General features: G+C 50.1%; 1 protein-coding gene across 1 annotated transcript in view; it reads left to right on the forward strand.

Moving 5' to 3' along the window:
* The window catches only part of LOC147115034 (DNA endonuclease RBBP8-like), an 86,410-nt gene that overhangs the window by 26,785 nt on the left and 45,677 nt on the right, over positions 1-13,948 (forward strand). The window contains exons 2-3 of the mRNA XM_085993972.1: positions 5,482-5,636; positions 8,643-8,767. Of these exons, the coding sequence (XP_085850098.1) occupies positions 5,482-5,636; positions 8,643-8,767 (280 nt within the window). The remainder of the gene's footprint in view (positions 1-5,481; positions 5,637-8,642; positions 8,768-13,948) is intronic.

Consider the following 13,948-nt stretch of genomic DNA (forward strand, 5'->3'; position numbering starts at 1 on the left):
CAGGTTGCGGGCCTTAATGAAGTGGTAAAGTCTAGTGACCCCGGGGTGGCAGAGGTCGTTGTGGAGGGTCCGCAGTCTATCAACTTGCGCGTTGGCGCATGTACCTCGTGATAGAGCATCTGGGGGCTCGTTGAGTTTACCAGGCCGGTACAAGATATCGTAATCGTAGGTGGAGAGCTCAATTCTCCACCTCAAGATCTTGTCGTTCTTGATTTTGCCCCTCAGCTTGTTATTAAACATAAAAGCAACCGAACGCTGGTCGGTGAGGAGAGTAAATCGTTTGCCTGCCAGGTAATGCCTCCAGCGTCGTACTGCTTCCACAATCGCCTGGGCCTCCTTCTCGACAGAAGAGTGTCGGATCTCAGGGCCCTGGAGGGTCCTTGAGAAGAAGGCCACAGGTCTCCCCGCCTGGTTAAGGGTTGCAGCTAGGGCGAAGTCGGATGCATCGCTCTCCACTTGGAAAGGGATGGACTCATCCACTGCGTGCATTGTGGCCTTCGCAATGTCTCCTTTTATGAGGGAGAAGGCTGCGCATGCTTCTGCTGTCAGGGGGAAGGAGGTGGACTTCATGAGGGGTCTGGCTTTGTCTGCATAATTGGGCACCCATTGGGCATAGTAAGCGAAGAGCCCCAGGGTTCTCTTCAGTGCCTTTTGACAGTGGGGAAGGGGAAGCTCCATGAGGGGGCGCATTCTTTCGGGGTCGGGGCCGATGACTCCGTTCTCTACTACGCAGCCGAGGATGGCAAGGCGCGAGGTGTTAAACATACATTTCTCCTTATTGTAAGTGAGATTCAGCCGTTGGGCCGTACGGAGGAATTTCTCCAGATTAACATCATGGTCCTGCTGGTCGTGGCCGCAGATGGTGACGTTATCTAGATAAGGAAACGTGGCCTGCAGCGCGTTCTGGTCAACCATCCGGTCCATCTCCCTTTGGAAGACCGAAACCCCGTTGGTGACGCCAAAGGGAACCCTAAGGAAGTGGTAGAGGCGGCCATTCGCCTCAAAGGCGGTATACTGGCGGTCCTCAGGGCGGATAGGGAGTTGGTGATAGGCCGACTTAAGGTCGATGGTGGAGAATACCCGGTACTGTGCAATCTGGTTGACCATATCAGATATGCGGGGAAGGGGGTATGCGTCCAGCTGGGTGTACCGGTTTATGGTTTGGCTGTAGTCGATGACCAGGCGGTGTTTATTGCCGGTCTTAACGACTACGACCTGGGCACGCCAGGGGCTGGTGCTCCCCTCAGTGATGCCCTCCTTCAGGAGTCGCTGCACCTCAGAGCTAATAAAAGCTCTGTCCCCGGCGCTGTACCGCCTGCTCTTGGTAGCGACGGGTTTACAGTCGCGGGTGAGGTTAGCGAACAAGGAGGGGGGCGGGACTTTGAGAGTGGAGAGGCTGCAGGTGGTACGCGGCGGGCGGTTTAAAAACTGCTGGTTGTAGACTGAGTGGGGGGGAGGGATCCACCGTATGCCAAAGTGACACTTTGAAGGTGGCATTGGAAATCCAGCCCTAGTAGGACGGCAGCGCAGAGCTGGGGCAGGACGAGAAGTTTAAAGTTTTTATATTCCGTGCCCCTAACCGACAGGGTCACCACACAGTAGCCGCTGACGTCTGTTGAATGGGACTTCGACGCCATCGAGATCCGATGGCGCGTTGGCCGGACAGTGAGGGAGTAGCAGCGCACCGTGTCTGGGTGAATAAAACTCTCCGTGCTCCCGCTGTCGAACAGGCAGGTCGTGGCGTGGCCGTTTACTTCGATGTCCATCATGGACCTGGACAGATGATGCGGGAGAGCTTGGTCAAGCGTGACGGAGGCCAGTGTATGGCTGAGTGAGCTGCTGTAGTCGGCAGGTGAGGCGGTGGTCGGGTCTGGAGACAAAATGGCGGCCGAGTGCGGCGAACAAAATGGCGGCGCCCATGACGCGGATCCCCACGAGGTCGAAGTTGGACAAAATGGCGGAGAAGATGGCCGCCCCCACGACTCACATGAGGCACTGCTGGCGTCTGTGGCCTTGATCAAAGATGGCCACCCCACGACTCACATGAGGCACTGCTGGCGTCTGTGGCTTTCCCCCTGCAGGCGTTTGCGAAGTGGCCTTTTTTTTTGCATCCGGAGCAGGTCGCGTTCCTTGCAGGGCAGCGCGCCCTTTGATGTTTCGCCTGGCCACAGAAATAGCAGCTGGCGGCCCGATCGCGGGGCTCCGCTGCCACAGCAGGTCCCGAGGGTGGCGGTCCCGATCGATTCCGGGACACCGACGCCGTAGTAGGTCCCAGGGGCGACGGTGCGAGGGGTATTGCGGCCGAAGTCGGGCCCGAGTCCCAGGGTCGCACAGCACTGTACCCGGAGTACGCCTCGAGGTCCCGATGGGCCACTTCCAGGGAGCGAGCGAGGGCTGCAGCTGCTTTCAAGCCGAGGTCCTTTGATTCGAGCAGTCTTTGCCGTGAGTAGTCGGACCGAAGGCCTTTCACGAAGGCATCACGGATATTTCCTTCAGCATGTTGTGCAGCCGATACAGCTTTAAAGTCACAGTCCCTGCTGAGTGTTTGTAGCGCCCGTAAAAATTCATCTACAGACTCTCCTGGCTGTTGCGAGCGGGATCTTAGGAGATGTCTGGCATACATTGAATTTACTGGGCTCCGGTACTGCTCTTTTAGCAGGTCGAGGGCCTCCTCGTATGTAGCAAGGTCCCGGATGAGTGCAAATACTTTAGGGCTCACCTGGGCGGTCAGAACTCTTAGTTTGTCGGCTTCCGATGGCACGCCGGAGGCTACCAGGTAGGATTCAAAGCAGCTCAGCCAGTGATCGAAGTCGAGGGCTGAATTCGCTGCCTGTGGATTTAGATCCAGGTACGGCGGTCGGAGGGCTCGCAGCCAAGTCGGCTGCTGGGGCTGTTGTAGCTGGCCGTTTGGCTGCTCCAGTCCATTCATTTCAAAATTTAGCCAATAAAATTGATATACCTATCAATTCATTCCATGAAAAGCGACGAGTTAAGATAGTAACTATAGGTTTTTATTGGCTAAATAACAGAGCCCACCCTCGTGGGTGATCGGTTCCAACAAGGAAGAATACTAGCCAATCAGTCACCTTTATACCTGGGCAAGCACGCGGAGCCATGGGCGGAGTCAGCTGAGGTATGCCTAGGTATAACAGCATGCGTGGCAAGAGGTAACCTTGTGTAGTGATAACAACAGTGTAAACAGTGATAACAACAGTGTAACAATAGCGAACGGTTGTGAACGATAACAGTGGTTTACCACAACCGCACCTTGAGTATTGTGTGCAGTTTTGGTCACCTTACCTGAGGAAGGACGTTCTTGCCATGGAGGGAGTGCAGCGAAGATTCACCAGGCTGATACCTGGGATGGCAGGAATGACGTACGAGGAGAGATTGTGTCAATTGGGCCTATACTCACAGGAGTTTAGAAGATTGAGAGGGGATCTCATCGAAACCTATAAAATTCCGTCAGGTCTGGACAGACTAGATGCAGAAAGGATGTTTCTGATGGCCGGGGAGTCCAGAACCAGGGGTCATAGTCTAAGGATAAGGGGTAAGCCATTTAGGACTGAAATGAGGAGGAATTTCTTCACCCAGAGAGTGGTGAACCTGTGGAATTCTCTGCCACAGAGGGTGGTGGAGGCCAGGTCATCAAATATATTCAAGAAAGAGTTGGATATATTTCTTAAGGCTAAAGGGATCAAGGGATATGGGGAGAAGGCAGGGACAGGGTACTGAATTTGGATGATCAGCCATGATCTCATTGAATGGCGGAGCAGGCTCGAAGGGCCGAATGGCCTACTACTCCTCCTATCTTCTATGTTTCTATGGAAGGGGGGGGAGCATGAGGGGGAGTGGGGAGAGAGAGGGGGGGGAGAGGCCGGGTTGCCGGGGTAATCCCCCTCCACGAGCCCCGCCCCTCCCCGAGCCCCGCTCCTCCCTCCCCGCGCCGCACCCCTCCCCCCGCCCCACCCCTCCCCGAGCCCCGGCCTGAGGCGACTTGAGACGGCCAATTGCGGGTGGCCTGGCCGGGTTGCCGGGGTAACCCTCCTCCCCCTCCCGAGCCCCGCCCCCCTCCCGAGGCCGGGCCTGAGGCGGCTTGAGACGGCTGATTGCGGCTGGCCAGGCCCAGTTGCCGGGGTAACCCTCCTCCCCTCTCCGCCCTCCCGATCTCTGGGCCTGAGGCGACTTGAGACGGCTGATTGCAGGTGGCCTGGCCGGGTTGCCGGGGTAACCCTCCTCCCCCCTCCCAAGCCCCGCGCCCCTCCCGAGGCCGGGCCTGAGGCGGCGTGAGACGGCCGATTGTGGCTGGCCAGGCCTGGTTGCCGGGGTAACCCTCCTCCCCTCTCCGCCCTCCCGATCTCCGGGATCGGGCCTGGGCCTGAGCGGCTTGAGACGGCCGATTGCGGCTGGCCGAGCCCAGTTGCCGGGTTAACCCTCTCCGCTTCCCCTTCCCGCTACCCCCGCCCCTCCCCTCCCGAGCCCCCTCCCCTCCCGAGCCCCGCCCCCCAGCGGGACGGCCGGTGCAAAGGCCTGAGGCCTACAGACAGCAGACCTGGAGAAATGAAACAGATAATGGACTTATTTATTACACAGAAATTATATAATGAGTTAGTTGGGCTCCTAAGTACCAAATTTTGGTGGATAAAATCCCCTCCACACGTACAGAAAGTGGGAAAAAAAAAACTTACGAATCAAGATGGCTGACACTCACCTCGGTTCAGAATGATAAGGCCCGCCCACACACGCACCGATTGGTCAACCGTCAGGTCACTGACCTGTAGGATTGGTTAATCATCACGTCACTCAACTGTAGGATAGCCCGCCTGCACACGCAATGAACCCGCCCCCGTGATGCAGCAATTGGTCAACCATCAGGTCGCTCGACTGTACGATTGGTCAACCTTCACGTCACTCAATGCTAATGAGGGGATAATGAGCGGAATTTTGAACGTTTTTTGGATACCGTCGGCACAATTTTTGTCTCACCGAAAAGTAAATACGCTTATGACCGTTCCGGAATCGTAAGCTTTCTTTTGATGTAACACACGTGTAGGTACGCTCTATAACTTTTGAGTGTATAGAGGACAGACAGACAGACAGACAGAAGAGCAATTTTTATATATATAGATAGATAGATAGATGCTGCCTTACCATCATCGCGAACATCCCAAGAACAAATAAAAAAATGTACAGTAAAACCACACTGTAACTGCAACACCAGTGTACTTACAAATATATGTGCAAGTGTTAGTAAATAAGGCATTCCAATAAAATCTAATTTTCATTTGACAAAGGAAATTAAAATAACTTAGTTTAGTGTAGTTATTTGGGAATCTAAGAAAAGTATACAAAGCTGAATTTGGTGTAAAATTTCAAATGTGTGATATAACTAAACTTCGGATGTCATTTCTCTGCCCTGTAAGGTGCACATGGTGCCATGAGTTTTAATATTTTGATGATTCACTTGTACACACATTTTAGCAACAATTAACTGCTTTATTGTATGCCTCATTTGTTTCTCTTTTCATCTAACAGCCACTCGGAAACTAAAAGAATATTTATCCGCAGAAAAAAATAGCATTAATCTAGCTGCTGTTGTAGCGGAAACTTTAGGACTTGGAATTCATGAGGAACATGTAAGTACTTTAATGCAGCATTTGCTGTTTAAGCAAATATTTTAAAACCAAGGCTGATTAACTGAAACTGAAAAATACAAGTACCAGTTTGTAAGTGATCATTTATTGCAAGATAATCTTTATTCCCCAATACAAAAGTACATATTATAATATAGGAAACATCAATGAGGTGCCAGCTCCTGTTTAATTCTATGTATTTGCACGCATGATCACAATTTATTTCCTTCATACTGCCGTTTCACATGAAGGACTTGTCTTTGAATCCAACTCAGATTGATGAGAAGAATGTTTTTGTGTTCCCAATCACACTCTCACTCCTTTTCTTGTGCACATGCGGTATCTCTCTCGTGTATGCTCCTTTGTGCTCTCCTTCACTCACACTTACACTTTCACATACACACACATTCTCTCTTTCTCTCTCTTATCAATTCTCATTCTACCTCACACACTTCCATCCTCCTCACTCACTCTTCCACCACCCCTCTTTATATTCGTCCTCTCGCACATAAAACTCTCTGCTGTAAAAGTTCTACACAAAATTGTAGCAGTCTCAACCCTTTGCAAGTTGGTGTGTATCGACAAACACAAAACCATTCAGTTTGGCACAAAATACAAAATTGGTAATTTCATTCAGCAAAGTCTTTAGATAGATGGTGTTGGAAATAGGAGGGGGGGAAACATCACTGATTCAAAGGCTCTCCTAGAATTAGGACGCAAAGCATATTGTTGGGACAGAGTGGTGGAATCTGTACTTTTGAGTCTGGTGGTGCTAGCCATTAACACTGGGTGCCCATTTCCATTTTCTAGCATTGATGGCACTCACTTTGATGACCACAAAAAAAAATCCATCTCTCATTGTAGTAATATTTTAACGTTAACACTGCTTGTCCCATAAAATTAGATAATAAATAAAAAGACACTATGCTGGCAGCTCCACATTAAATTAGTATTGTGAACACCATCTAACCTCTTCAGCAATGTCTCTGCTAAAACTGCATAATTTGGCAAGCACAAAGAATCGCATTTAATGTTAGTACAGGTCCTTGGATCTAATCATTGTTGGTTGTCACTTAGGGAAAAGACTTTTGTTATACTGTTAATCAGTATTGCTTGCTTAGAAACAGTTTCTACTCCATTTAGATGTACGTTGTTTGTATACCCAGTGTTAAGTATTTGAGGCGTAATGCATACATAAATCCATTTTTATACTGGTGCCTGTTTAAGTCAAATTCCAGGAGACTGGCATCCACAAGCTGATTCCTAGCGCCTACATTGCTAAATATTGCTCTCTTATCTCGGCTGCCTTATCTTGCTGACAGAAGCAGAGGCCTGGTTATCATGGATCTATTCCAAGACAAGGGCACAGGATTTAGCAGCATAGCTGCTGATCTCCTGGAATCCGGCCTAAACAAGTGTCAGTGTAAAGGCAACTTAAATGTCCTTCTGTTTTCACAGCAACATAACCTTTTCAAGAATGCTGTTTCAGTATACGGTGTAACAGATTAAGAAACCAGTGTGTTTACTTCCGTCTTTCAATAAATAAAACACTACCTGATATCGCCTTTATTTACATAGAATATACAACATAGAAACAGGCCATTCAGCCCAAGTAGTCTGTGCTGGTGTTTATACTCCACACGAGTCTCCTCCCATTCTATCTACTTCATCTCAGCCTGTCAACATATCTTCCTATTCCCTTTTCTCTCATGTAGTCATCTAGTTTCCTTTTGAAAGCATCTAAGCTATTTGCCTCAACCACTTCCTAACCACTCTCTGAGTAAAGAAATTTCTCCTTATGCTCCTATTGGATTTATTAATAACTATCTTGTATTTATGCCCCTAATTTTGGATTCTCGCACAAGTGGAAACATTCTCTCCACATCTACCCTGTCCAACCCATTCATAATTTTAAACACCTTTATCAAATTAGCTCTAAGTCTTCTCTTTTCTAAAGAAAAAAGCCCCAACCTGTTCAATCTTCCCGATAGCTGTAATCTCTCAGCTCTGGTACCATCCTTGTACAGTAAATCTTTTTTGCACTTCCTCTAGAGATTTTATGTCCTTTTTATAGTGTGTGGACCAGCGCTGTGCACAGTACTCGAAGTGCAGCTTGACCAGGGTCATATACAAGTCTAACACAACTTCACTACTTTTGAATTCTATACCCCATTTAAACTGTAGGTTTGTAGTTATTTAAATTTACATGTCTCTACTAACACAATTTAATCCAAAGATTTGTGTTTTTTAGTTACTGGAAACATTTTGGGGTAAAAATTGGGTAGCGCCCCTTGCGGCGCTACCTTCGCCGGGGCGCTAATTTTAGCGTCCCAAAAAAGTTAGCATCCCCGCAGCCAATTTTCCCTGGTAGTGCCCCGAGAGGGAGGAGAGGCACTACTGGAAGCACCCCGCGTCCCTCTTGGAGCGCTGCAAACCAATATCGCGGCGCTACGTGCTGCAGCGCCACGGTACTGCATGTCTTCCTCCCCCCTGGGCCACCAGGGATCAGGAGTGCCGACAAATGAGCCCGGCACTCGAGGAGCCAGCACCCCATGTGGGGGGGGGGGGGTGCAGGGAGGGGCTTCATGGGGGCCAGGGACAGCAACGGGGGCAAGTGCTGGCAGGCGGCCAGCAACAAAAATGGCCGCCCATCACCTCCCCTTTAACTAGCGCCACCCCGGCCGCAGGTAGGCCCCCCCTGACCCCGGCGGACATAGTATCTGGCGGTAAGTCGGGGGGCGCCACCCAATATTACAGGCAGGGCGCTGCGCATGGCGATGACTTCATCGCCAGCAGCGCAGCACCACGCGGCGCTAACAGTTAGCGCCGCCGCTAACCTCCCGCTGAATTTCGCGGGAGGCGTTAGCAACGCCGTGCCCAGGCGCTAGTTGATTTGCGCTCCGTTAGCGCCCTAACGGGAGGTGCAAATCAACCAAATTTAGCCTCCTTTATCTTCAAAAAAATATAAATATTTCCCCTTTTGAAATAATGCTTTTTTTCCTGCTAAAGGACTCGCAAAGTCTTCTGAATTCATATAGAGACCTCACCATGACCGCTCAAATTCCACATAATATGTTGAAGAAGGATGTCAATCAGGCAGCAAACTCAGAGCATTTAAAGGACAGTGACCCTGGGTATGTTGCATGTTAATTCTAGCATGTAATTATATTTTTCCTCGAATGTTGAGTGGTAAAGTTCATGTAATGTACTAATATATTGTTAGAACGTACGGTTGTATCCTCCAAACCCAACACAATTTTAGAGTGTCAACATGAATGTTTGAACAACGTAACCAGCTGAGGCACGGCAAGAAGGGTTTGTGTTGCAGAACAAAAATGAAAGAAAAGTATTGGCGATGCAAATTAGAACATTTCTCTTCAGATTGTGTGCTCAGGTCTTCAAGCTTGTTCTTCACTTTTCACACTCAAATCCTATTTGCAGTTTCAAGTTCCATAATTCTATATTAATGATGTAAGCTAATAGGTATATATTAATTGGTCAGTAAGAACAGATGTATTTTAACAATGCAATATTGTCTTTGTATGTACAATATGTGTGTACTAGTTGATCTCTCCTAGTGTTTCTAATGGGAATCAAGATCTGTACAATTTTGAACGTTTTATCTTGATGTTCCCAACAATGTGATGACACAATACTCTAAAACAGTGGACAGCAGATGCTGCTACTATAACATGAAGATTAAAAATTAACAATTAACTAGAAAATTTAAATTACTCCAAAATGCATTCTTTGTTTTGCTTGCCATTACAATATACAGTCGCAGCAGGAAAACTTAATCTGCACAAATCATAAATATGTCCACACACTCACAACAACAAAAGGTTATTGATGAATATTGCAATAGAGTTAAGCAGGCACTAGTTATTAATAAAGTATTAGCACAGGCCCCACTGAATCAATCAATTCATAGTGTAGCAGGGACCAGCAAATCAGTAAGTTGATGCAAATGTGTGCACCGCTGATTTGATGAATCATTGGAGCAGCAGACCAGAGAATCAATAAGTTAATGGCAGGTGCCAGTGGATTAATGAATTAATAAAGCACTGCAACCTGTGAATCAATAATAGAACAGTGGGCAGACCAGTGCATTAATAAATCAATGCAGCAGTAAATTAATAGATTAATACAGAGGAAGGAACCAATGAAACAAAAAATTAAGAGAATTAGACAAGTGAATCATAAAATTAACAGAGGAGTGGGCACCAGCAAATGAAGAAACTAATACAGCAGCAGGCACAGGGCACATCAATGAATCAATAAATGAATGCAGAAGCAGGAAGCTACCGTTTATGAATCGATCTGTGCTGCTGCTGTTCACCAGGTTTATGCCATTTCTGGCTTGGAAGCAGCAGAAGGAGAATGGGAAAGAGGCAAAACTGGGAGGCCTGAGAACGGAGACATGGGGAGGCCTAAACCCCACAAACATCACCCGAGGTAGAAGGGAGTTATTTTTTTGGAGGCTCAAACTATTTTTTTGGAAGCCCAAGTGCAGGAAGTAGGGCTGTAGGGCAGCCTGGCTATGCAGGTAAGCGAGGCTAGATTTTGAATGGGGCCGAGGGGAGTAGCGTCGCAGGGCTGGGCAGGCAGCAGATTTTTTTTGCCAGGAGGTGTGGCTTAGTAGGAGATTTAAATTAAAAAAAAAATTTTTGGTGTGGGCCAGGCAGGAAGGAATTTGTTTGTTTAATTATTTTTTGCAGTGGGCGCTGCAGCCAAGCCAAGTGGCAATTTTTGGGAAGAGTGGAGTCGGGCAGGTAGGGAGAGGGTTCAGAGGAAAATGTTTTTTTTTTGCAGCAGGTCTGGAGTTGCCAGGAGCAAAGATGGGCACAATTTTTTTTTGTAGTAGGGCTGGCAGGAGAGGAATTAAGGCTATTAGAGAGGCCAGCAAAGACGGGCAGGTCAGGCCCAGTAAATAGGAGGCAACAGGCCCTGGCCTGTAGGTACAGTGCCACGAGTTGGCAGCAGATAAATAGGGAAGGTAATGCAATACTTATATTTGTTTTTATGAACATTTTAAATATACAAAGTTAAAGCAGTCTGCAGTTCAGAAAGGAAAAAAAACCGAGATGACAAGTTGGGAAGACTTCAGAACCTGTGCCACAGTACTACCTGGTGGCAAGAGCCTGCAACTGCATGGTGGTAGTTGACTGCAAGATTGGATGGGAAATGTTGATATAGGCCCAGATATTCCAATCCCTATGGGTGGGTACGCGCTGTGTACCCACCTGTAGGGACATCGGAAATGCCGGTTGATATACCTATCAATTCATCCAATGAAAAGCGACGAGTTAAGAAAGTAACTATAGGTTTTTATTGGCTAAATAACAGAGCCCACCCTCGTGGGTGATCGGATCCAACAAGGAGGAATACCAGCCAGTCGACCACCTTTATACCTGGGCAGGTAGGTGGAGCCATGGGCGGAGTCAGCAGTGGTCAGCCCAGGTATAACAGCGTGACAAGAGGCGACCTCGTATAGTGATACAACAGTGTGAACAGTGATAACCATAGAGTAACGATATAACATTGATAACTATAGTGTAACGATAGTGAACGACAAAAGTGGTTTACCACGTTCACCCCTTGTTTAGATTTGAGTCCGGCGGGGTGATGTGTACTACCAGTTCTGGTATGTCAGTCTGTCCGGAGGCCTCGTAAGCCTTTCCGATCGTCGCAGCGGCGGTGTTGCATTCTCCGGTGGTGATGCTGGTGTCTGCGTGGTCAGCGAGGGCTCGTGGGGTTCTGGCATGCCGTCTACCTGAGCTGGAATCGGGGGGGTGGGGGGGGGTGAAGGTGGTGTCTCCGGAATGCCCGAGGGTGCGAGGTCTCGCAAGGAGACTGTGTCCTCCCGCCCGTCTGGGTATGCCACATAGGCGTACTGAGGGTTGGCGTGCAGGAGGTTCACCCTCTCGACCAGGGGGTCCGTTTTATGGGCCCTCACGTGCTTTCGCAGCAGGACGGGCCCCGGAGAGGTCAGCCAGGTTGGTAGTGTGGTTCCCGTAGTCGACTTCCTGGGGAAAACAAACATTCGTTCATGGGGGGTGGCATTAATGGCAGTGCAAAGTAGTGACCGGATGGAATGCAGCGCTGCCGGGAGGACTTCCTGCCAGCGGGAGGTTGGGAGGCCCTTAGACTTTAAGGCTAAGAGGACGGCCTTCCATACAGTCGCGTTCTCTCTTTCCACCTGGCCGTTCCCTCGAGGGTTGTAGCTGGTGGTCCTGCTTGCAGCAATACCTCTTGCTAGTAGGAACTGGCGGAGTTCCTCGCTCATGAAGGAGGAGCCCCGGTCACTATGTATATAGTTTGGGAACCCGAACAAGGCGAAGAGGTCGTTCAGGCATTTAATGACCGTGGTACTGGTCATGTCTGGGCAGGGGAAGGCGAAGGGGAAACGGGAGTACTCATCAACAATGTTGAGGAAGTACACATTACGGTCAGAGGACGGGAGGGGCCCCTTAAAATCGATGCTCAAGCGCTCGAAGGGGCGGGTGGCCTTGATCAGGCTTGCTCTGTCCGGCCTAAAGAAATGCGGTTTGCACTCGGCACAGGTCTGGCAGTTCCTGGTCATGGTCCTGACCTCCTCGATGGAGTAGGGCAGGTTGCGGGCCTTAATGAAGTGGTAAAGTCTGGTGACTCCGGGGTGGCAGAGGTCGTTGTGGAGGGTCTGAAGTCTATCAATTTGCGCGTTGGCGCATGTAATTCGTGATAGAGCATCAGGGGGTTCGTTCAGCTTACCAGGCCGGTACAAGATATCATAATCATAGGTGGAGAGTTCGATTCTCCACCTCAAGATCTTGTCGTTCTTGATTTTACCCCTCAGCTTGTTATTAAACATAAAAGCGACCGAACGCTGGTCGGTGAGGAGGGTAAATCGTTTGCCTGCCAGGTAGTGCCTCCAGCGTCGTACAGCCTCCACAATCGCCTGGGCCTCCTTCTCGACCGACGAGTGTCGGATCTCAGGGCCCTGTAGGGTCCTTGAGAAGAAGGCCACCGGTCTCCCCTCCTGGTTAAGGGTAGCAGCTAGGGCGAAGTCGGATGCATCGCTCTCCACTTGGAAGGGGATGGACTCATCCACCGCGTGCATTGTGGCCTTAGCAATGTCTCCCTTAATGAGGGAGAAGGCAGCGCACGCTTCCTCCGTAAGGGGGAAGGATGTGGACTTCATGAGGGGTCTGGCTTTGTCCGCATAATTGGGCACCCATTGGGCATAGTAGGCGAAGAGCCCCAGGGTTCTCTTCAGCGCCTTTGGGCAGTGGGGGAGGGGTAGCTCCATGAGGGGGCGCATTCTTTCGGGGTCGGGGCCGATGAGTCCGTCCTCTACTACGCAGCCGAGGCTGGCAAGGCGTGAGGTGTTAAACACACATTTCTCCTTATTGTAGGTGAGGTTCAGCCGTTGGGCCGTACGGAGGAATCTCTCCAGATTAACATCATGGTCCTGCCGGTCGCGGCCGCAGATGGTGACGTTATCTAGATAGGGGAACGTGGCGTGCAGCCCGTTCTGGTCAACCATCCGGTCCATCTCCCTTTGGAAGACCGAAACCCCGTTGGTGACGCCGAAGGGAACCCTAAGGAAGTGGTAGAGGCGGCCATTCGCCTCGAAGGCGGTATACTGGTGGTCCTCAGGGCGGATAGGGAGTTGGTGGTAGGCCGACTTAAGGTCGATGGTAGAGAATACTCGGTATTGTGCAATCTGATTGACCATATCAGATATGCGGGGAAGGGGGTATGCGTCCAGCTGGGTGTACCGGTTTATGGTCTGGCTGTAGTCGATGACCAGGCGGTTTTTATTGCCGGTCTTAACGACCACGACCTGGGCACGCCAGGGGCTGCTGCTCCCCTCGATGATGCCCTCCTTCAGGAGACGCTGCACCTCAGAGCTAATGAAGGCTCTGTCCCCGGCGCTGTACCGCCTGCTCTTGGTAGCGACGGGTTTGCAGTCGGGGGTGAGGTTAGCGAACAGGGAAGGTGGCGGGACCTTGAGGGTGGATAGGCCGCAGGTGTTACGCGGTGGGTGGTTTAAAGGCTGCTGGTTGTCGACTGTGAGTGGGGGGAGGGGTCCGCTGTATGCTAGAGTGACGCTTTGGAGGTGGGATTGGAAGTCCAGCCCTAGTAGGACGGCAGCGCAGAGCTGGGGGAGGACGAGGAGTTTAAAATTTTTATACTCCGTGCCCTTAACCGACAGGGTCACGACACAGTAGCCGCTGATGTCTGTGGCGTGGGACCTCGATGCCATCGAGATCCGGTTGCGCGTTGGCCGGACAGTGAGGGAGTAGTGGCTCACCGTGTCTGGGTGGATGAAA

Source organism: Somniosus microcephalus, chromosome 7, assembly GCF_052327205.1.
Source record: "Somniosus microcephalus isolate GS21.2 chromosome 7, FLI_Smic_1.0, whole genome shotgun sequence".
NCBI lineage: Eukaryota > Metazoa > Chordata > Chondrichthyes > Squaliformes > Somniosidae > Somniosus > Somniosus microcephalus.